This window comes from Salmo trutta, chromosome 13, assembly GCF_901001165.1.
Source record: "Salmo trutta chromosome 13, fSalTru1.1, whole genome shotgun sequence".
In the NCBI taxonomy this organism is placed as follows: Eukaryota; Metazoa; Chordata; class Actinopteri; order Salmoniformes; family Salmonidae; genus Salmo; species Salmo trutta.
The window spans coordinates 27,053,515-27,075,119 of NC_042969.1; the positions used below are offsets into that span (position 1 = coordinate 27,053,515).

Here is a 21,605-nt window from a genome sequence, read left to right on the forward strand (position 1 = left end):
ATCTGAAATGTCTGCCTCATATCATTAGGTGTCTGAGACAATTGTAGTCTATTTGAAACACAGTTGAAATAGATTAGTGCATCTCTATTTAGACTGACTGATGCCTTAATTCAAAACGAGAAATGGAGAAAGTGAAAACTGCATAGAAATGATGTGCTGCCCACCGTTTTGTTCAGAAACTCCTGGCTAAAGCCGGGCTCGCCGACGCTGTTCTTTTGAAAATTAGACCTGAAAAGCATTATTGGGTTGGCAAAATTGCTGTAAACCTGTCATTCCAGTATTTAGAAAAGCACTTAAGTGGAGGAGAAGCTAATACCCTGGCTTGGTTATCTCCATATGAGAAGTTGAAGCTCTAATGGTTTCAGCTTACAGAGAAACCTTGTTGAACATATTACAGTGGTGTGTGTGTGTGTGTGTGCGCTCTCTTACCCTCCCATGAAAATGGGTGTATTAATGGTTGTCCAGCTCTGTCCGTATGAGTGGAACATTGGTTCAGGTTCCTGATCCTAGAAACCTGACTGGCCCTGTCCATTGTTCAAGCCTGATCTACTGCAGCAATAGGGCAGTTATTGGCTCCTGTTCATACATTGGCTTCACATGTATCTCATAAAGAAAAGGGTCCCTGAAAATCCCCAAAAGTAAATTTGAAGAATCCATAGGGCACTTCAAAGGTGTTTTCCAGCGGAAGGCGGTATGGTCAAACCGTGTTTTCCAGCGGAAGGCGGTATGGTCAAACCGTGTTTTCCAGCGGAAGGCGGTATGGTCAAACCGTGTTTTCCAGCGGAAGGCGGTATGGTCACACCGTGTTTTCCAGCGGAAGGCGGTATGGTCACACCGTGTTTTCCAGCGGAAGGCGGTATGGTCACACCGTGTTTTCCAGCGGAAGGCGGTATGGTCACACCGTGTTTTCCAGCGGAAGGCGGTATGGTCACACCGTGTTTTCCAGCGGAAGGCGGTATGGTCACACCGTGTTTTCCAGCGGAAGGCGGTATGGTCACACCGTGTTTTCCAGCGGAAGGCGGTATGGTCACACCGTGTTTTCCAGCGGAAGGCGGTATGGTCACACCGTGTTTTCCAGCGGAAGGCGGTATGGTCACACCGTGTTTTCTTTGTAGTTATGGATTAGAGGTGAACACTATGTCCAATCTGACAGAGGGAAGACCAGTCAGAGACATACAGACAGGGAGAGAGAAGATGGCAGGTGCTAGAGTGATGGATGAGAAGGGGCCAGGGGAAGAGTACCTGACAACATGACAGGAACTATATAAGAGGACGACTCTTAGGTTATTTTAATTGCTATCTAGTTTGCTACCTTGTTTTTTTCCCTCAACTGGTATTAGTTTTCATGCCCTTTTGTTTCTCCCCACAAAATATCACATTTTCTTTTGGTAAAAGTTGGGACTTGAAAAAAAATGATTTGACAAATTTCGTTTTCATTTTAGATGATGGATTTTTGTCCAATCATAAGCATGCATGGCTTTGCATAATCAAATCCTCTCATTGGCACAATTAACGTCTTTCAGTTGCGCAGTGTGATTGAGTGGATCTGCCCAGCTGTCCCTCCCACACAGCTCCCGGGCATGAGTCAACTAAAACTATATCTAAAATAGCTGCTAAAATGAACACTGCAGTCTTTCTCTGTGGTCACTGGAGTTCAGCAGGGTGCGGATGGAAATGATCCTCTGGGGAATTTGACTTCTAACTCAGTGTGACATGTGGTTTAATGTTTGTATATTGATGGGTAGTGTGTATGGCATGTGCTATGTGGATCTATGGTTGTTGGTGTGTGTGGTGTGTATCGGTTGTTATTGTGTTTATGTGAATCTATGGTTGTTAATGTGCGTGTGTGTGTGTCTTAAGGCGATTTGTGTGTGTTAGTTGTGGATGTGCTGGCTGGCGGACAGAGGGGTCAGAGGACAGGACCTCTCTCTCAGGAGTGGCTGTTAACCTTTGACCCCTCTGGTTAAGCCTGCAGGGTGGTGGTAGAGCTGGAGGGGTGGAGACTGCTCTGCTCTGAAGTCTGTCTGGTCCTGGGCCACATGATGCAGGCCAGGCAGAGGAGAGGGGGTGATGTGGCGTCTAATCTGGGTTTTGTCCACAAGGCATTTTCACCTCCCCCCACACCACCACCACCCCTCACCAGAGAAGCCAGTGCTCTGGGGGGCAGGCAGGGGAACGTCCTCCTCCTCCAGTGTAAAGGGGCAGGCAGGAGAACGTCAAAGGGAAGGGACTTATTTTATGAGCCGTTTTAAAGAGGTTGGTGGTGGAAACCACAAAGGAGAAGCAGAAAGCAGTGGACTGCTGATGAATGCCATGACACAGTATCATGTTGTTTATTAACGGCTCCCATGTTTTGACTGCCGTAAATAACCCTCCTTTTTCCTTCTGATTGACAACCTGAACAATGTACCCGCTCGCTGTTTGTTGGGATTCCCAGTTAATTAGGAGTTGTTGTATGTCGCCAAGCAGACTCGAACCTCCATCTAAAGCTTGTCCTTGAGGTTGAACTTACGGCCCACAGACAATATGGGAAAACAACCTTTAGTTGGCCGTTTTTACTTAATTCATTCTCGATTTGGAAGGCCACAGTGTCTTCTAATCGCCTCATTCCAGTTGCAGGTGAAATTCCAAAAACCAGAGAATATTCCGAAAAATATGAAATCCACTTTTCTTTGCACAGAGTGAGTTCACTTGCCAGATAACACAAAGATCTACACAAATGGCAGGCATTTCTCACTCGTTACAAAACCTCTAATATAAATTTGAATATTTCCATGTTATCGGAGTTCCACCTGAAACTAAACAGGAGATTTTATTGCACCAGTTCCTTCCGAAATTGAGAATTAATGAATTAATCTCCAAGTCAAGGAAGGTTGAGCATTCTAGTTTATTTAGTTAACCATTGCCTCTGACCCCTGACAACTGTTTTGGAAGACTTTAGTTCTGCTGATGAGAAATACATTTTATTTTTATATAGTATACATAGACTTGTGGTGAATAAAATGTTTCATGTAAGATCATACCTTTAGAAACTCTAAACTTTCGGTAGTCCAGTCAAGGATTTCCTATAAAATTGCTCCCTATAGTGCACTACTTGTGACCAGGACCCATAGGGCTCTGCTCAAAAGTAGTGCACTTTAAGGGAACATGGAGCCATTTGCGATGCGGCCAAGCTTTCACTTTTTATTAATTTGAACCGTCTACTCTTGTCCCAATTTTACAACCTGTTTCTGTGCGGGGGTTGGAGAAATTGGCCGCCCTAATGTTTTCCCAAAGTATGCATTAACTAATACGAGAACATTTTCAGAGACTTTAGCCCGTGAGCTAACAATGTGACATTTGTACAGACATTCCAGTGAAAGATTGGCCATCTCAGTTTTATTTGTGTTCTTTGGTTACAGACATTTTCCACATGGATAAAGGCCTTTAGATTGTGGTCCTGTACTGCAGGGAGGGAGGGAGGCCTTGGTGGACTACAGGCAGAATCTCTGTTTCACTAAGAGGAGGTGTGTACGTGTGTGCATGCTTTGTGTGTCTGCGCATGCACTCACTGCTTACTTTGCTCTCTCCAATCATCTGGTACAAAGAGCTATGTGTTGACCTGTGATGTGTGAATGTGTTTAGGTAGTGGTTGCTAACTCTCTCTCTTCCTCTCTTGCTGTATGTGGGGGGGGTCAAGTTGAGTCTGATTTGGGCTTGATCCCAGGAGTGAGGGGGTTAGGGTTGAGAGGGGGTTAGGGTTGAGAGGGGGTTAGGGTTGTGAGGGGGTGGTGTTTCTCTGGGTGTGTTTTAGCTAGCAAGGTAGAGGCCTTCTTATAGAAGTTATATATTTCAACCAACCAAAGGGTTGTGACAACATTCTCTCTCCACCTTCTGAATCATATAAGGTGTTGTGGAAAAATTGTTGGTGTTTGTGGGAGCCTTACACAGTGTGCACTATACATGAGTGGTGTGTGTGTGTGTGTGTGTGTGTACTGGTTCACGTCAGTAGTACTTCAAGTCCACACTAGTCTCTTGGCATGCGCAATTCTGACGTGTGTAGCCGCTGCTTAGACACTCTGCTCCAATGGTGGTAGTTTAGTCCTCATACACCACACCAATACACACTGTGAACATCCACAACGTAATGGTCAGGGAGTGGGTATATTTGCAACTCTCTTGTTTTATATACTAGGCCTGATTACACAGTTAACATTTTGTTGCAGCAATAGTCTTTTTAATTGTCAGTTACTGTTAGAATCTAGTGACCTGTTGATTTCCACGCTCATTACTGTTAGAATCTAGTGACCTGTTGATTTCCACGCTCATTACTGTTAGAATCTAGTGACCTGTTGATTTCCACGCTCATTACTGTTAGAATCTAGTGACCTGTTGATTTCCACGCTCATTACTGTTAGAATCTAGTGACTTGTTGATTTCCACGCTCATTACTGTTAGAATCTAGTGACCTGTTGATTTCCACGCTCATTACTGTTAGAATCTAGTGACCTGTTGATTTCCACGCTCATTACTGTTAGAATCTAGTGACCTGTTGATTTCCACGCTCATTACTGTTAGAATCTAGTGACCTGTTGATTTCCACGCTCATTACTGTTAGAATCTAGTGACCTGTTGATTTCCACGCTCATTACTGTTAGAATCTAGTGACTTGTTGATTTCCACGCTCATTACTGTTAGAATCTAGTGACCTGTTGATTTCCACGCTCATTACTGTTAGAATCTAGTGACCTGTTGATTTCCACGCTCATTACTGTTAGAATCTAGTGACCTGTTGATTTCCACGCTCATTACTGTTAGAATCTAGTGACCTGTTGATTTCCACGCTCATTACTGTTAGAATCTAGTGACCTGTTGATTTCATGTCGGTCCTAAATGGCACACTTGTCCTTAGGCATAATGCACTTTAGACCACAGGCCATGGTTAAAGTACTGCACTATGTAGGGAATAGGGTGCCATTGGAGCCGGTGTGTGTGTGGTGGTGCTAGTAACACTGTTTGGTAGTGTGTGTGTGGTGCTAGTAACACTGTTTGGTAGTGCTAGTAACACTGTTTGGTAGTGGTGGTGCTAGTAACACTGTTTGGTAGTGTGTGTGGTGGTGGTGCTAGTAACACTGTTTGGTAGTGTGTGTGTGTGGTGGTGCTAGTAACACTGTTTGGTAGTGTGTGTGTGGTGGTGCTAGTAACACTGTTTGGTAGTGTGTGTGTGTGGCGCTAGTAACACTGTTTGGTAGTGTGTGTGTGTGTGTGGCGCTAGTAACACTGTTTGGTAGTGTGTGTGTGTGTGGTGCTAGTAACACTGTTTGGTAGTGTGTGTGTGTGTGTGGTGCTAGTAACACTGTTTGGTAGTGTGTGTGAGGTGATGCTAGTAACACTGTTTGGTAGTGGTGGTGCTAGTAACACTGTTTGGTAGTGTGTGTGAGGTGGTGCTAGTAACACTGTGTGGTGGTGCTAGTAACACTGTGTGGTGGTGCTAGTAACACTGTGTGGTGGTGCTAGTAACACTGTGTGGTGGTGCTAGTAACACTGTGTGGTGGTGCTAGTAACACTGTGTGGTGGTGCTAGTAACACTGTGTGGTGGTGCTAGTAACACTGTGTGGTGGTGCTAGTAACACTGTGTGGTGGTGCTAGTAACACTGTGTGGTGGTGCTAGTAACACTGTGGTGGTGCTAGTAACACTGTGTGGTGGTGCTAGTAACACTGTGTGGTGGTGCTAGTAACACTGTGTGGTGGTGCTAGTAACACTGTGTGGTGGTGCTAGTAACACTGTGTGGTGGTGCTAGTAACACTGTGTGGTGGTGCTAGTAACACTGTGTGGTGGTGCTAGTAACACTGTGTGGTGGTGTGTGTGTGTGTGGTGCTAGTAACACTTTGGTTGTGTGTGTGGTGCTAGTAACACTGTTTGGTAGTGTGTAGTGGTGGTGCTAGGAACACTGGTTGGTAGTGTGTGTGTGGTGGTGCTAGTAACACTGTTTGGTAGTGTGTGTGTGTGGTGGTGCTAGTAACACTGTTTGGTAGTGGTGGTGCTAGTAACACTGTTTGGTAGTGTGTGTGTGTGGTGGTGCTAGTAACACTGTTTGGTTGTGTGTGTGTGTGGTGCTAGGAACACTGTTTGGTAGTGTGTGTGTGGTGCTAGGAACACTGTTTGGTAGTGCTAGTAACACTGTTTGGTAGTGGTGGTGCTAGTAACACTGGTTGGTAGTGTGTGTGTGGTGGTGCTAGTAACACTGGTTGGTAGTGTGTGTGGTGGTGGTGCTAGTAACACTGTTTGGTAGTGTGTGTGGTGCTAGTAACACTGTTTGGTAGTGTGTGTGGTGGTGGTGCTAGTAACACTGTTTGGTAGTGTGTGTGGTGCTAGTAACACTGTTTGGTAGTGGTGGTGCTAGTAACACTGTTTGGTAGTGGTGGTGCTAGTAACACTGTTTGGTAGTGTGTGTGGTGCTAGTAACACTGTTTGGTAGTGTGTGTGGTGGTGGTGCTAGTAACACTGTTTGGTAGTGTGTGTGGTGCTAGTAACACTGTTTGGTAGTGGTGGTGCTAGTAACACTGTTTGGTAGTGGTGGTGCTAGTAACACTGTTTGGTAGTGGTGGTGCTAGTAACGCCAGCAGAGTGGCCTGTTCTGCAGATGACCAGGGACAGGGCCAGAGTTGTTGAGCAAGCGGATGGCTGGTGGGGAAAACCAAACAGGCCGTTGGGAGCCTGGGCGGAGTGAAAGGACCACTGTGTCCTTCCCAAATTCCAACAACCACCTTTTAAAAAGAAAGAAAAACATAACATTATTGCAGCTGCAACTTTGCATTCAGCCTCTACGCCTCTCCGACCCTCTGCTGCTGCACTGCTCTGACCCCTGCCATAAATCGCTGTTGAGTCCACTTTGACCACTCTTTGCCAAACTTGTCAGTTCTGTACAGCAGAGGGTGTGGGTTAGAAGAGAGACTGACCGGATGGGGTGTCAGCACTTAGAGATGTCAGGTTGTTAAGCTAGTTTAACATCCGCTCTCGAACTTCCCTCCCCGGACCAAGCCTGTCTTCAGCAGTCTCCCCTCCCCCTCTTGTCAGTGTGCATTCTGGTGTGCACGCTGGTGTGTATTGTTCCCACATGAGAAACAGCTGCAGAAGCTTGCGGTATAACGTCTCGACTGACGGGTGCTGTGAGGGGTCACTTGAGGAGCATAAACCTTTCATTTCTCTTGGGTAGATAGTTCTCCAGAGTCTGCTTCTGTACGTGCTGCATGAAGCAGGGAGGCCTGGGATACCGCATGTTCAATGATATTATTGGACTGCCCAATTAAGGGCAAGTAGACAATGGTGTGGCACAACCATCACAATGTATTCATTTCAATTAGATTTTTTTTGTTCTTTAACCTCTCTAGGGGGTGTGGGACGGTAGCGTCCCACCTGGCCAACATCCAGTGAAATTGCAGACCGCGAAATTCAAAATACTAAATTCAAATATTTAACATTCTTGAAAATATGTGTTATATATCAAAATAAAGCTTAACTTCTTGTTAATCCAGACGCCCTGTCAGATTTCTAAAAGGCTTTACGGCGAAAGCAAACCATGCGATTATCTGAGGACAGAACATTACGTACAGTTACCAGCCAAGTAGATTAGTCACAAAAGTCAGATGGCAATAAAATTAATCACTTACCTTTGATCTTCGTATGGTTGCACTCACAAGACTCCCAGTTACACAATAAATGTTCGTTTTGTTCGATAAAGTCCCTCTTTATATCCAAAAACCTCCATTTTTGTTGGTGCATTTTGTTCAGTAATTCAATGGCTCAAATGCGGTCACGAGGCAGACAAATTCCAAATAGTATCCGTAAAGTTCGTAGAAACATGTCAAATTATGTTTATAATCAATCCTCAGGTTGTTTTTAGCCTAAATAATCGATAATATTTCAACCGGACAATAGCGTCGTCAATATTAAAGAAAAACAAAGGAGCGCTCTCGGTCGCGCGCAGTAACCAGCTCTGAGGACATCCCAGGGTCCACTCACTCAATGTTGTCATTCTCCCTCATTTTTCAGAATAAAAGCCTGAAACAATGTCTAAAGACTGTTCACAACGAGTGGGAGCCATAGGGAACAGAATCTGGGTCCTATCCCTTTAAATGGTGGATAGGCTTTCATTGAAAAAACAGCCATTTCAATATAATGGCACTTCCTGGATGGATTTTCCTCATGTTTTCGCCTGCCATTTCAGTTCTGTTATACACAGATATTATTTTAACAGTTTTAGAAACTTTGGAGTTGTTTTAATCCAAATCTACTAATTATATGCATATCCTAGCTTCTGGGCCAGAGTAGCAGGAAGTTTAGTTTGGGCATGCTTTTCATCCGGACGTGAAAATAGTGCCCCCTACCCTAGTGAGGTTAACATGGTTTATTTTCTTCTGCGAGAACATGGCACCTGATTCACGTAACGAACAGGAAACAAAAGCAGTTTTTCACGGTGTGTAACTGTGCTGTGTGAACTATCTTTATGATGGTTGGTCTTGGTTTGAGTATATCAGTGTTTTCTCTCGCCCTGCCTCTCTGTAGGAACCCATCTGAAGGTGTGTCCCCAGGAATACTCATGCTGTACGCTGGAGATGGAGGAGAAGCTGAGTCAGCAGAGCCACTCGGACCTGAAGGCCCCCATCTCCCAGCTCAGCACCAACCTACAGAGCACCTTCAAACAGAGGCACAGCCACTTTGACCGTAAGATCGAAACGCACGTATACACGCTCAAACAAAATCGTGAACGCACACACACACACACACACACACACACACACACACACACACACACACACACACACACACGCTCACACAAAATCTTGAACGCGAGCACACACCCCTACCTTCCTACTGTATCAGTCCATCTATGTGCCAGTCCCCAGAGCAGCACGGCGTCCTGTGCCTGTCCCCAGAGCAGCAGCGCGTGTGCAATGTTGGCTTTGACCGACACTCCCACCTGCCTGTGCATTGGCAGCCTGCAGCAAAGACACCCCGTCTCTGATGGCCGGTCCACCTGTCTCTCAAAGTCTCAGACATTGCCCCCTCTGGCCAATCCCCTCTCGCCCTACTGTCTGGGGGGAGAGAGAGGCATGCATGCTCTGATGAACCACACACCCAGAGCCAGCCTTCTTTCCCTTGACACACTTCCTGTTCTCTCTGTGGTGTGTGTGTGTGTGTGTGTGTGTGTGTGTGTGTGTGTGTGTGTGTGTGTGTGTGTGTGTGTGTGTGTGTAAAAAATATCTGGATCATGCTGACTGTGATTGCCCTACTGTGAGGTGAGGCAGTGCATGGGAACATGTGACAATACTGTGTCACTGACAGAGGGCAGAGGGACAGTTTGGCCCCTGAGACCTCCTGTCCTCCATCAAACCCCATCACCACTCTGGCAATTGCCTCTGCTGGTTGAGGAGGGTCTTTAGATGCAGGCTAGAGGATGCCTGGTCGGATATTCTCCAGACACACACATTCATGCACCCACAGTACCCAACCCTCAAATGAATTAGTTATGCTGCACAGCTGGAAAGAGAGGGAGAGGTCCATTTTGGCAGTGTTCTGAAAAGGATAGAATTTACCTGAGTTATTTTACACTCCAGAGTTAGATGGAGTGTTGGGATATAAATATATTTTAAGTGTAAATATTGTACATAAAAGCCAGCAGCATACCACCCTGTATCCCACTGCTGGCTTGCCTCTGAAGCGAAGTAGGGTTGGTCCCTGGATGGGAGACCAGATGCTGCTCTAAGTGGTGTTGGAGGTCCAGTAGGGGGAACTCTGCCCTCTGGTCTAAGTAGTTCCCAGGGCAGTGAATGGGACATTGCCCTGCGCAGGGTGCTGTCTTTCAGATTGGGTGTTAAAACGGGTGTCCTGACTCTCTGGTCACTGAAGGTTCCAAGGCACTTATCTTAAAGGTTGGGGTGTTAACTAGAGGTCGACCGATTAATCGGAAGGGCCGATTTTATTTGGGGCCGATTTCAAGTTTTCATAACAATCGGTAATTGGCATTTTTGGATGCCAATTATGTCCGACTATATTGCAATCCATGAGGAGACTGCGTGGCAGGCTGACCACCTGTTATGTGATTGACTCATGGCTCTTTGCTGCCTGCAATCTTGCAACCTTACGGTTAACTAGTTCATGGCTCTAACCACCTGCTTTACATTGCACTCCACGAGGAGCCTGCCTGTTACGCGAATGCAGTAAGAAGCCAAGGTAAGTTGCTAGCTAGCATTAAACTTACCTTATAAAAAACAATCAATCTTAACATAATCACTAGTTAACTACACATGGTTGATGATATTACTAGTTTAAATAGCTTGTCCTGCGTTGCATATAATCAATGCGATCCCTGAAACTGTGTCACTTCTCTTGCGTTCAGTGTAAGCAGAGTCAGGGTATATGCAGCAGTTTGGGTCGCCTGGCTTATTGCAAACTGTGTGAAGGCCATTTCTTCCTAACAAGGACCGTAATTAATTTGCCAGAATTTTACATACCGTAATTTCCGGACTATTGAGCGCACCTGACTATAAGCCGCACCCACTGAATTTTAAAAAATATATTATTTTGAACATAAATAAGCCGCACATATCTATAAGCCGCAGGTGTTTACCGGTACATTTAAACAAATGAACTTTACACAGGCTTTAACGAAACACGGCTTGTAACAAAAATAAATAGGCTTTAACGAAACACGGCTTGTAACAAAAATAAATAGGCTTTAACGAAACACGGCTTGTAACAAAAATAAATAGGCTTTAACGAAACACGGCTTGTAACTAAATAAATAGGCTTTAACGAAACACGGCTTGTAACAAAAAATAAAAAATTAGCAGTAAACAGTAGCCTACCAAGAAAGTAATTGCTCCAGACCAAGCTCCCGTGCAGCAGCTCTATTTCCTTTTCCAACAGCCAGATCAATCGCCTTCAACTTGAAAGCTGCATCATATGCATTTCTCCGTGTCTTTGCCATGATGAGGGTGACAAAATGACTACCATAATTAGAATGATGGGAAGTTTGAGAGCGCTCGATTTAATCTAAACAGTAAACAAAAAAGTTGTTTGACCTTAACCTGTTCGGCAATTTCATTGGTCTAATGAAGCTTCATGCCGCCAAAAAACTGAGCACGTCACAGAATGTGTTTTTACATTTTTTTATTTGATTTGAAAGCGGGAAAAATCCATATATTAGCCGCGTCATTGTTTAAGCCGCGAGGTTCAAAGCCTGGGAAAAAGTAGCGGCTTATAGTCCGGAAATTACGGTAATTATGACATAACATTGAATGTTGTGCAACGTAACAGCAATATTTAGACTTAGGGATGCCACCCGTTAGATAAAATACGGAACGGTTCTGTATTTCACTGAAAGAATAAACGTTTTGTTTAAGAAAGGATAGTTTCCAAATTTGACCATATTAATGACCTAAGGCTCGTATTTGTGTGTTTATTAATAATTAAGTCTATGATTTGATAGAGCAGTCTGACTGAGCGGTGGTAGGCAGCAGCAGGCTCATAAGCATTCATTTAAACAGCACTTTCCTCCATTTGCCAGCAGCTTTCCGCAATACTTGAAGCGCAGCGTTGTTTATGACTTCAAGCATATCAACTCCCGAGATTAGGCTGGCAATACAATAGTGCTTATAAGAATATCCAATAGTCAAAGGTCTATGAAATACAAATGGTAGAGAGAGAGAGAGTCCTATAATAACTACAACCTAAAACTTAACTGGGAATATTGAAGACTCATGTTAGAAGGAACCACCAGCTTTCATATGTTCTGAGCAAGGAACTTAAACATTGGCTTTGTACATGGCACATATTGCACTTTTACTTTCTTCTCCAACAGTGTTTTTGCATTATTTAAACCAAATTGAACATGTTTCATTATTTGAGACTAAATTGATTATTTTTATGTATTATATTAAGTTTAAGTATTCATTGTTCATTCAGTATTGTTGTAATTGTCATTATTACAAATATATATATATATATAAAGAAAAATTGTCCGATTTAATCGGTAGCAGCTTTTTTTGGTCCTCCAATAATCGGTATTGGCATTGAAAAATCATAATCGGTCGACCTCTAGTGTTAACCCTGTCCTGGCTAAATTCCCAATCTGGCCCTCATACCATCATAGCCACCTAATCATCCCCAGCTTTCAATTGACTCCTTCCCCAGGTTGGTCCTGTAAATGAGTGTATGCAGGATAGTCTAACAGGGAGTATGTGTATTGCAGCCAGATGTGAACAAGAATGTGACATGTCGGAATGTGGTGGCTGCTTTAGCCCGCCCGCTCTCTCGGTCTCACGCGTATGTTCTGTGTCAGGGTGGCCTGTCTCTCAGAGCTGTTAGATGTGGGATACCTTTACAAAGCCCTGATGTGCTCTTCTCCGTCTGAACCATTAGTCCAGGGTGTCCAGCTCAGGCGGCTCTCTCCCTGGGTGGGGTGTCCAGCTCAGGCGGCTCTCTCCCTGGGTGGGGTGTCCAGCTCAGGCGGCTCTCTCCCTGGGTGGGGTGTCCAGCTTGATGCACACAGCTTTTGCTCATTTGCATGGTTAGTTGTTTACTTACATTTTTACAGTACATTTTAGTCATTTAGCAGACACTCTTATCCAGAGCGACTTACAGTAGTGAATGCATACATTTCATACATGGCCCCCCCCGTGGGAATCGAACCCACAACCCTGGCGTTGCAAACACCATGCGTTGCAAACACCATGCTCTACCAACTGAGCTACAGATGTTACTTCAAGCATTTTAATACATTTATTTCCTTCACTAATGTTATAATTTACACACGGTCACATTTCTTTTGTCTTAGTATGACTGTTTATTTGACAAGAATTCTTTGACTGTACTTTTCCGACAGTTCTTACTTTCGCCACTAGAGGGTGACCAGACGATTTATGGGGTTCTGTTGTCCTGAAGTTGACTGTTTTTTTGCTTGCCAATGGCTAACAGTTTCTTACTGGTGATTAAAATGGGAGATTGCAATTTCTTTAAAGTCATTACTGAATTATTTAATGTAATCAAACGTTAAACCTCAAACATTCATGGTAATTCGAGTCATGTGACTTGGACTGGAGCACTACTTGATTTTGAGACTTGACTTGGCCAATAGAAAAACACTTGCCACTCGATTTTGACTTGATCATCTATGACTCGTGACTTAACTTGGACTTGAGTTGTATGACTGGAGAGACTTGATTTGTCTTCTCGCACACCATGTGTCCTTTATATCGGAGTGCTGCAGGTTCTGTGCATTCTGTTTCTTGTTCAATTAGGTTCAATTAGATTCACGGAAATCACAGGTTACGCATGCCAGGCACAAAGCACGTAATCTAGTAAAGCGTGCGCCGCTCCACTATCTTCCCGGTATTTATTTAGCAAACATAACACATCACTCCCAACAGACGCAAGCAAGAACTATTTACAGAAATGTTGCAGCAGCCCACACCTAAACTGTATGGGAAGAAAACGAGACGATTTCTCAGTCTGATCAACTAGGCTACTGATAACAACCACAGCCTGCAGCTGCATAGGCTACAGCCAATGCCCTTTACCCTCTTGCACTCTGAGTAGGGTAAACAAAGTGGGAATGTTATGTAGAATATTTATAGCCCATTTATTTGTGTTAGAAGTAAAATATGAATTTAATCAAATTTGGTTTAGGCTATATTCAAACTTGGGCTGGCTAGGCTAGGCTACCAGTTAAAATGATTAACTGAAATTAAACACTCTTTATTTTTTACTATTTATTTATAGGGGACAATGCACATTAATCAACATCAATATTACAATAATGCAACATCCATGTAAATGTGCCCAGGTTAGCCAAAAGCTAATTTGCGTCTCAAGTCCATGGGCAATGCATTCCAGTATATTGTAGCTCTAACAGAGAAGGGCTGGTTGACCCATTTTTACTGTGTTGGAAAGAGACATGGCGATCCCCTTTAGTTACTGCCCTTGTTATCCTGGAGGTGCTTTCCTTGAGCATGATATGCCGGCATAGGGGGGAGAGGAAAGACCATGCAGGATCTTAAAGACCAGGCTTGCATCTACATCCTGATTTAAGCTATCCAGACTAAGTAAATTATGTTTGTAAATGATATGACAATGGTGGTAACTGTTTTGTTTGTTATAAAATCTTAAGTTTGTAGAGTGATTCAATTGTTTTCAGAATAGTAGCTCCTGCTTGTGACCAGCATGTGAGGCAATATCTTAGATGTGAGAAGACCATAGCATGTGTATATACAGTTTGGTGGCCTCCAGAGGAAGGAAAGGTCTTATAAACCTAAAGTTGGATAATCCAAACTTGACCGTGTTAACCACCACCTTCACATGTTTCTTAAATGTCAAGTTGGAGTCCAAAATGACGCTGCGATATCTGAAGTTAGACACAACTTTCAGATTTTCCCCCTTAACAAGAAAAAGCTGGTTGGGAAGAATCAATGGATTTCTTAGAGAAGTACTTAGTCTTGTCGATTTTTAATTTTTTAATTTTTTTTAAATGCAGGCAAGAATTAGTCGTCCATTTTAGAAACATGTACCATAGCTTCAGTTAACTTAACAACTAGTTGTCTATTTTTTTAGTGTACATACAGAACTGTATTGTCTGCATGTTAACTTGTGGGCAAGCAAGTGGGAGATCATTTTATATACAGTTGAAGTCGGAAGTTTACATACACTTAGGTTGGAGTCATTAAAACTCGTTTTTCAACCACTCCACACATTTCTTGTTAACAAACTATAGTTTTGGCAAGTCGGTTAGGACATCTACTTTGTGCATGACACAAGTAACTTTTCCAACAATTGTTTACAGACTATTTCACTAAAAATTCACTATCACAATTCCAGTGGGTCAGAAGTTTACATACACTAAGTTGACTGTGCCTTTAAGCAGCTTGGAAAATGATGACATGGCTTTAGAAGCTTCTGATAGGCTAATTGACATCATTTGAGTCAATTGGAGGTGTACGTGTGGATGTATTTCAAGGCCTACCTTCAAACTCAGTGCCTCTTTGATGGACATCATGGGAAAATCAAAAGAAATCAGCCAAGACGCCAGAAAAAAATTGCAGACCTCCAGAAGTCTGGTTCATCCTTGGGAGCAATTTCCAAAAACCTGAAGGTACCATGTTCATCTGTACAAACAATAGTACGCAAGTATAAACACCATGTGACCACGCAGCCGTCATATCGCTCAGGAAGGAGACGCGTTCTGTCTCCTAGAGATGAATGTACTTTAGTGCCAAAAGTGCAAATCAATCCCAGAACAACAGCAAAGGACCTTGTGAAGATGCTGGAGGAAACGGGTACAAAAATATCTATATCCACAGTAAAACGAGTCCTATATCGACATAACCTGAAATGACGCTCAGCAATGAAGAAGCCACTGCTTCAAAACCGCCATAAAAAAGCCAGACTACGGTTTGCAACCGCACATGGGGACAAAGATTGTACTTTTTGGAGAAATTTCCTCTGGTCTGATGAAACAAAAATAGAACTGTTTGGCCATAATGACCATTGTTATGTTTGGAGGAAAAAGGGGGAAGCTCGCAAGCCGAAGAACACCATCCCAACCGTGAAGCACAGGGGTGGCAGCATCATGTTGTGGGGGTGCTTTGCTGCAGAGGGGACTGGTGCACTTCACAAAATAGATGGCATCATGAGGATGGGAAATGTATGTGGATATATTGAAGCAACATCTCAAGACATCAGTCAGGAAGTTAAAGCTTGGTCAGAAATGGGTCTTCCATATGGACAATGACCCCAAGCATACTTCCGGAGTTGTGGCAAAATAGCTTAAGGACAACAAAGTCAAGGTATTGGAGTGGCCATCACAAAGCCCTGACCTCAATCCTATAGAACATTTGTCGGCAGAACTGAAAAAGCATGTGCGAGCAAGGAGGCCTACAAACCTGACTCAGTTACACCAGCTCTGTCAGGAGGAATGGGCCAAAATTCACCCAACTTATTGTGGGAAGCTTGTGGAAGGCTACCTGAAACATTTGACCCAAGTTAAACAATGTTAAGGCAATGCTACGAAATACTAATTGAGTGTATGTAAACTTCTCATCCACTGGGAATGTGACGAAAGCAATAAAAACTGAAATAAATCATTCTCTCTACTATTATTCTGACATTTCACATTCTTACAATAAAGTGGTGATCCTAAGACAGGGAATTTGTACTTGTATTAAATGTCAGGAATTTTGAAAAACAGTACAAATGTATTTGGCTATGGTGTATGTAAACTTCCAACTTCAACTGTTGATGTTAAACAGAAGGGTGTGTAATATTGACCCTTGTGGGATGCCAATGTTATAGTAAAAAGTCCTACTGAGTGTCCCCCAAACGAACCATTTTTCTTCTGTTTGTCAGATAGGAATACATCCAACTAATGACTTCAGTGCACACAAAGGGAGGATAGTTTGGATAGGAGAACGTCATGATTCACAGTATCAAAAGCCATTTTAAGATCCAAAAAGACTGCACCGACTTCACCACTATGTCCAGTTTAGATTTAATGCACTCCAGAAAATAGTTGGCTGTTTTGGTAGAATGGTTAGTTCTGAATCCACATTGCATTTGCTGTATTGAGTTGCCCTGAATGAGGTGATCAGTCAGATGATCAGCCACCCATCTTTCACCTACATAATACTGATTACATAAATATACGTTATTTTTAATTGCAGTTGCATTGGCCTATACAATGCAAACCTGCATAAAGCAATCATCCCTGTGAGTTCTATTGTCCAATTGCAGTGGTTGTCTGTGTAAAGTCTAGTTTTAAATGAATTCCTATTAAAAAGTACAAGGTTGCTGCAGTTTGACAGGGTTTTCAAAACTCCCTAGGGCCAGTAGTTTTTCCAGAATTTCTTTAAAACCATATGACCAGTTTAGAAAATACCTGTGTACCTAGCCGGCAGGTAGCCTAGTAGTTAAGAGCGTTGGGTCAGTAACCGAAAGGTCAATGGTTCGAATCCCCGAGCCGACTAAGTGAAAAATATATTGGTATTTCCTTGAGCAAGGCACTTAACCCTAATTGCTCCTGCAAGTAGCTCTGGATAAGAGCGTCTGCTAAATGACTCAAATGTAAATCTGATCCCTTGCAAATATACATACCTTTTTACAACTACTAATGAATCGCTGTCAGATCCTATAGGGTCCTGATGTATACCTGGGTAGGTTACCAGATTAGTAAATGCTCCGGGCCCCAGGGAAAACAATTTGCCCCACCACTCTGGGACCTGTGGTGCCACCTCTGCATCAGGGCATCATTGGTCCCAAAAAGTGTAGCATTCAGTTTCAAAGACTGGTAGTGGGGGAAAAGGTATGCCATTTGTAAAACATGTGTCCAAAATCACTGATGCATTTCAATTGCAATAAAATTGGCATTAGACACTTAATTGACATGAGGACTCGAAACCCTAAATTAGGGACTTGTGGCTTGACTCACCCTGAGCTGTGGAACTTGGGACTTTACTTGACACTTGCCCATTATTACTTGGGACTTGACTTGAAGATTAAGACTTGCTTAGGACTTGCAAAATTGTGACTCGGTTACATCTCTGGTAATTCAGTTTAACCTCGTAAACAATTCATTTCGACCCATTGTTTATTTGAAACAGACGTTTATTTTCTGAATTGTGTGCCATTGCCCGGCTATAAGGGACAGGCGCCTATTTGAGACTCAGCGTTTTAATTTGAAGTTTTACAGTACCTGAATTTAGTTGTTCCGTTTTGCAAGAGTTTGGATTAGTGATTACACCCCAATTCTCACATTGAGACGTCCAGAAGCAGCCATTTCCTACGGACGTGTCTGCCACGGTGCACAGTGTCTGCCATGGGAAACGTGCCTGCGGCTCGTTGTATTTAGTGGCTGGAGATGGTAATGATGATGGTGGCTAATGGTTCATCTGGAGCTGGAGACAAACAGACACACAGGAAGTGGTAGAGCAGAGTCCTCATGTGCCTGGAGTTAGGAGTCATGGCCAATTAAGTATGGGCCAGAAATAGTTCTCGCTCTCTTTTATCTCCCTCTGACCTGGGGTTTGTGTTTGTCCCTGTCTGTCTGTCTGGGGGAGCTAGCTATGTCTGGGATTAAGCCCTTCTGCCCCAGGACACACGCATCAAGACCCATACATCTCCAGCACTGCGGTCCTAACAGCAGGAGGGGTGGAACCCCACAAGAGAAGGGAGCAATTACTGTGAGGATAGAGGGGGTAGGATGGAAGTCCAATTCTCCTTATGGGAGGAAAGGGGAGGGAGGAGTGCTAGGGAGGTCGGTCAGCTCCTCTCTTGGGGTGATGGATTGGGCCCAACATCAGTGCTTCATATTTTGGGGGCGGGGGAAGAGATTCTTCCAGGCTCTCTCTCTCTCTTTTCTCTAACAAGATTCTTGCTGTCAGGATCTACATTCAGACTCTCACACGAACACACACAGGTTAAGCGGCTATACTGCCTCATATGTCCTTAGTGTTTCCCTACACACCATGATCCCTTTCCTTTAACCTTTCACCTACCTTTTCCTTAACCAATGGTTGAGCGGTAAGCACATTTTTCTTCAGGAGAACCCTTAAGGGAGTGTGCTGCTCCACGGCCTAGCTGTTGGCCGACGGCTGTATGTCATAAACCGTTTTTAATGATGAATCAAGATGCCAGTGTAATGCTGGTTTCATACTAGAGGCCATAGCTTCAGCCAGAGAAACCCGCTCAACTTGAATCCATCTTTAAAAACAACCAGAAGTTACAACTAGAAGTGTGTTTTGTGCTACCTTGTTACTGACCCCCTGTACATCTTGGCCAGCACTGATCTTTTGGGTGGGAAGTGGTGGTTCATTAGTATGTCTGCATAGGCAGGATGATGGGGCCTGTCCTCCCTCCTCCCCTCCCTCGTGTCTCCTTTCACTGACTTTAAACTTGTGGCAACTGACATTCCAGAGTGGGGGGTGGTGGGGGGTAGAAGGACCTTTTGTTTTAATCTCTGTCAATGGAGCGTGGAGTTTGGTGCCCTCTCGCCTGTCTTTGTGTGTGGGGGACGTGAATGGAAGTGCTGCAGTGTTTCCGGTATCCTTGGTGACACAGTGGGGATTTGGAGTTAAAAAAGCCCTCAACTTAACCCTCCCCAAGCCGCCCCCACCCCTCCCCCACTTCGTTTTTCTTTTTAGATTGTCAGTCTGAAGTGGAAGTGACAGCGCCGCACTTGCAGTGTGTGTGTGTGTGTCCTGGTACCCGAATTCAGGAGCGTTTGGTGACTCCCTCGGAGAGAGCATGGGAACTTTACATTTCAAAGCCGGGCAGAGGGCACACAGAAACTACAGCGGAACCGAAGCTGTGTGTACAAGGAGAAAGAGATGAGACAGAGGGGTGAAGGGGGGTGTATGGTGCCGCGCATGAGAGAGGGGTGAAGGGGGGTGTATGGTGCCGCGCATGAGAGAGGGGTGAAGGGGGGGGGGTGTATGGTGCCGCGCATGAGAGAGGGGTGAAGGGGGGTGTATGGTGCCGCGCATGAGAGAGGGGTGAAGGGGGGGGTGTATGGTGCCGCACATGAGAGGGGTGAAGGGGGGTGTATGGTGCCGCGCATGAGAGAGGGGTGAAGGGGGGTGTATGGTGCCGCGCATGAGAGAGGGGTGAAGGGGGGTGTATGGTGCCGCGCATGAGAGAGAGGTGAAGCATTTTGCAGTGAGTCTGGAATTCTCATTTTGTTCAGATTAAGAAAGTGGGGGTAGCGGGGGGTTCGTGGGAGAGGGGTGCTGGATTATTTGGGGGGTGGGGGGGTGATGGACATTCCTTAGGATGAAGTAGGTCATTGTTCCCCGTCTCTACTGAAGAGAGCCTTCTGAAGGAACTGACCAACTGAAAGCATTGGAGGGAGAGAGTGAGAGAGGGGGGACGGGTCCCTATATGGAAAGGGAGGAAGGGGGGAGCAGTAATCCTATTGAAAATGCCTCTGAAGGACAGACCAAGAGGAGCAGGGAGAAAGGAAAACGAATGGAATGTGACAACAGAAAAATGCCATTGGTGGTCAGTCTGAGGCGGCTTGATGTGGAGAGACGTTTCTGTTGAATGGCAGTGGGTTTACAGGAACCAGGCAACCACCTCTCCCATATTCAGCCTCTCGCTCTCTCGCTCGCTCCACCTCTCATCCCCCCTCACTCTTTTCTTTCTCTTCCTCCCTTCCCATACAACCATTCCCATGGTGTTTTTTTTCTGCTGAGGGATTTTATGTGCTGTCCTGCTGTTGGGACACTGCTATTCCTGCTGTTGGGACACTGCTATTCCTGTTGTTGGGACACTGCTATTCCTGTTGTTGGGACACTGCTATTCCTGCTGTTGGGACACTGCTATTCCTGCTGTTGGGACACTGTGCTATTCCTGCTGTTGGGACACTGTGCTATTCCTGCTGTTGGGACACTGTGCTATTCCTGCTGTTGGGACACTGTGCTATTCCTGCTGTTGGGACACTGTGCTATTCCTGCTGTTGGGACACTGTGCTATTCCTGCTGTTGGGACACTGTGCTATTCCTGCTGTTGGGACACTGTGCTATTCCTGCTGTTGGGACACTGCGCTATTCCTGCTGTTGGGACACTGCGCTATTCCTGCTGTTGGGACACTGCGCTATTCCTGATGTTGGGACACTGCGCTATTCCTGATGTTGGGACACTGCGCTATTCCTGATGTTGGGACACTGCGCTATTCCTGATGTTGGGACACTGCGCTATTCCTGATGTTGGGACACTGCTGTGAAGGGAAACCAGTACATACAGGACAATGTCAAATGAAATAAACATCCATCTGTTTTGATCATAACCCCTCTGATTTTCAACCCTATTGGCAGCTACAGGAGGACTGGTCCCAAATGGAACCCTATTCCCTATATAGTACACTATGGGCCTCGGTCAAAAGTAGTGTACTATATAACCTTTTTTTGCCTTTCGTGAACTAGCACTTGACTTTTTCCCCTTTCTACCTCTGACTTTGCTGATAGCTACTTAATTGAGGAAAGAATGTACGTACTATGACTTGAGATGTGGTGGTCCCACCTCGCTGCCTTATGATAAATTCTCTAACTAAAGTCGCTCTGGATAAGAGCGTCTGCTAAATGACAATGTATAGGGAATAGGGTGCCATTTTGGACGCAAGTCAGGTTTTCTATAGCCTGGAGCTATGCATTCTGAGAGTGCTGTGCAGACCTAAATCTGTCTCTCTGGAGTACCATTCTAATGACACAGTCACAGACACACTGCCAAAAACATTATTGAGGAGACGTTCAATCTGGTTGTGGAGATGTACAATGGGACAGGGGTTTTTAAACTGGGGTCAGCGGCCATTCAAGGGAAATGCCAGTTTGATTTTGTTAAAATGTTTGAGCAGAGGAACACAGCACTAGCCATGGTAAAATGCATAGAATTGTAGGAAATTAACATTCTTTATTTTGATCTAGCTCTAACATTTTCAGTCTATATTTAAGACAGCTAGGTGCGACAACCACATCTGTCATAGTATATTTTTCCTCAAATTAGCTATAAGCAAAGTCAGTGCTAGTAGAAAAGATGTACAAATGGTCAAGGTTGAGTGTTAGTTCACGAAAGGCAATATTGT

The 21,605-nt window shown here is 44.4% G+C and overlaps 1 protein-coding gene across 3 annotated transcripts in view; it reads left to right on the forward strand.

The window, feature by feature from the left end:
* Nucleotides 1–21,605, forward strand: part of gpc4 (glypican 4) — a 64,037-nt gene that overhangs the window by 27,629 nt on the left and 14,803 nt on the right. For 2 of the 3 annotated variants that reach the window (XM_029771662.1, XM_029771663.1), the window contains exon 2: nt 8,546–8,704. In XM_029771662.1, the coding sequence (XP_029627522.1) occupies nt 8,546–8,704 (159 nt within the window). Of the gene's footprint in view, nt 1–3,358; nt 3,507–8,545; nt 8,705–21,605 lie in introns of those variants that run through there. The other variant, XM_029771664.1, reaches the window with a different exon arrangement.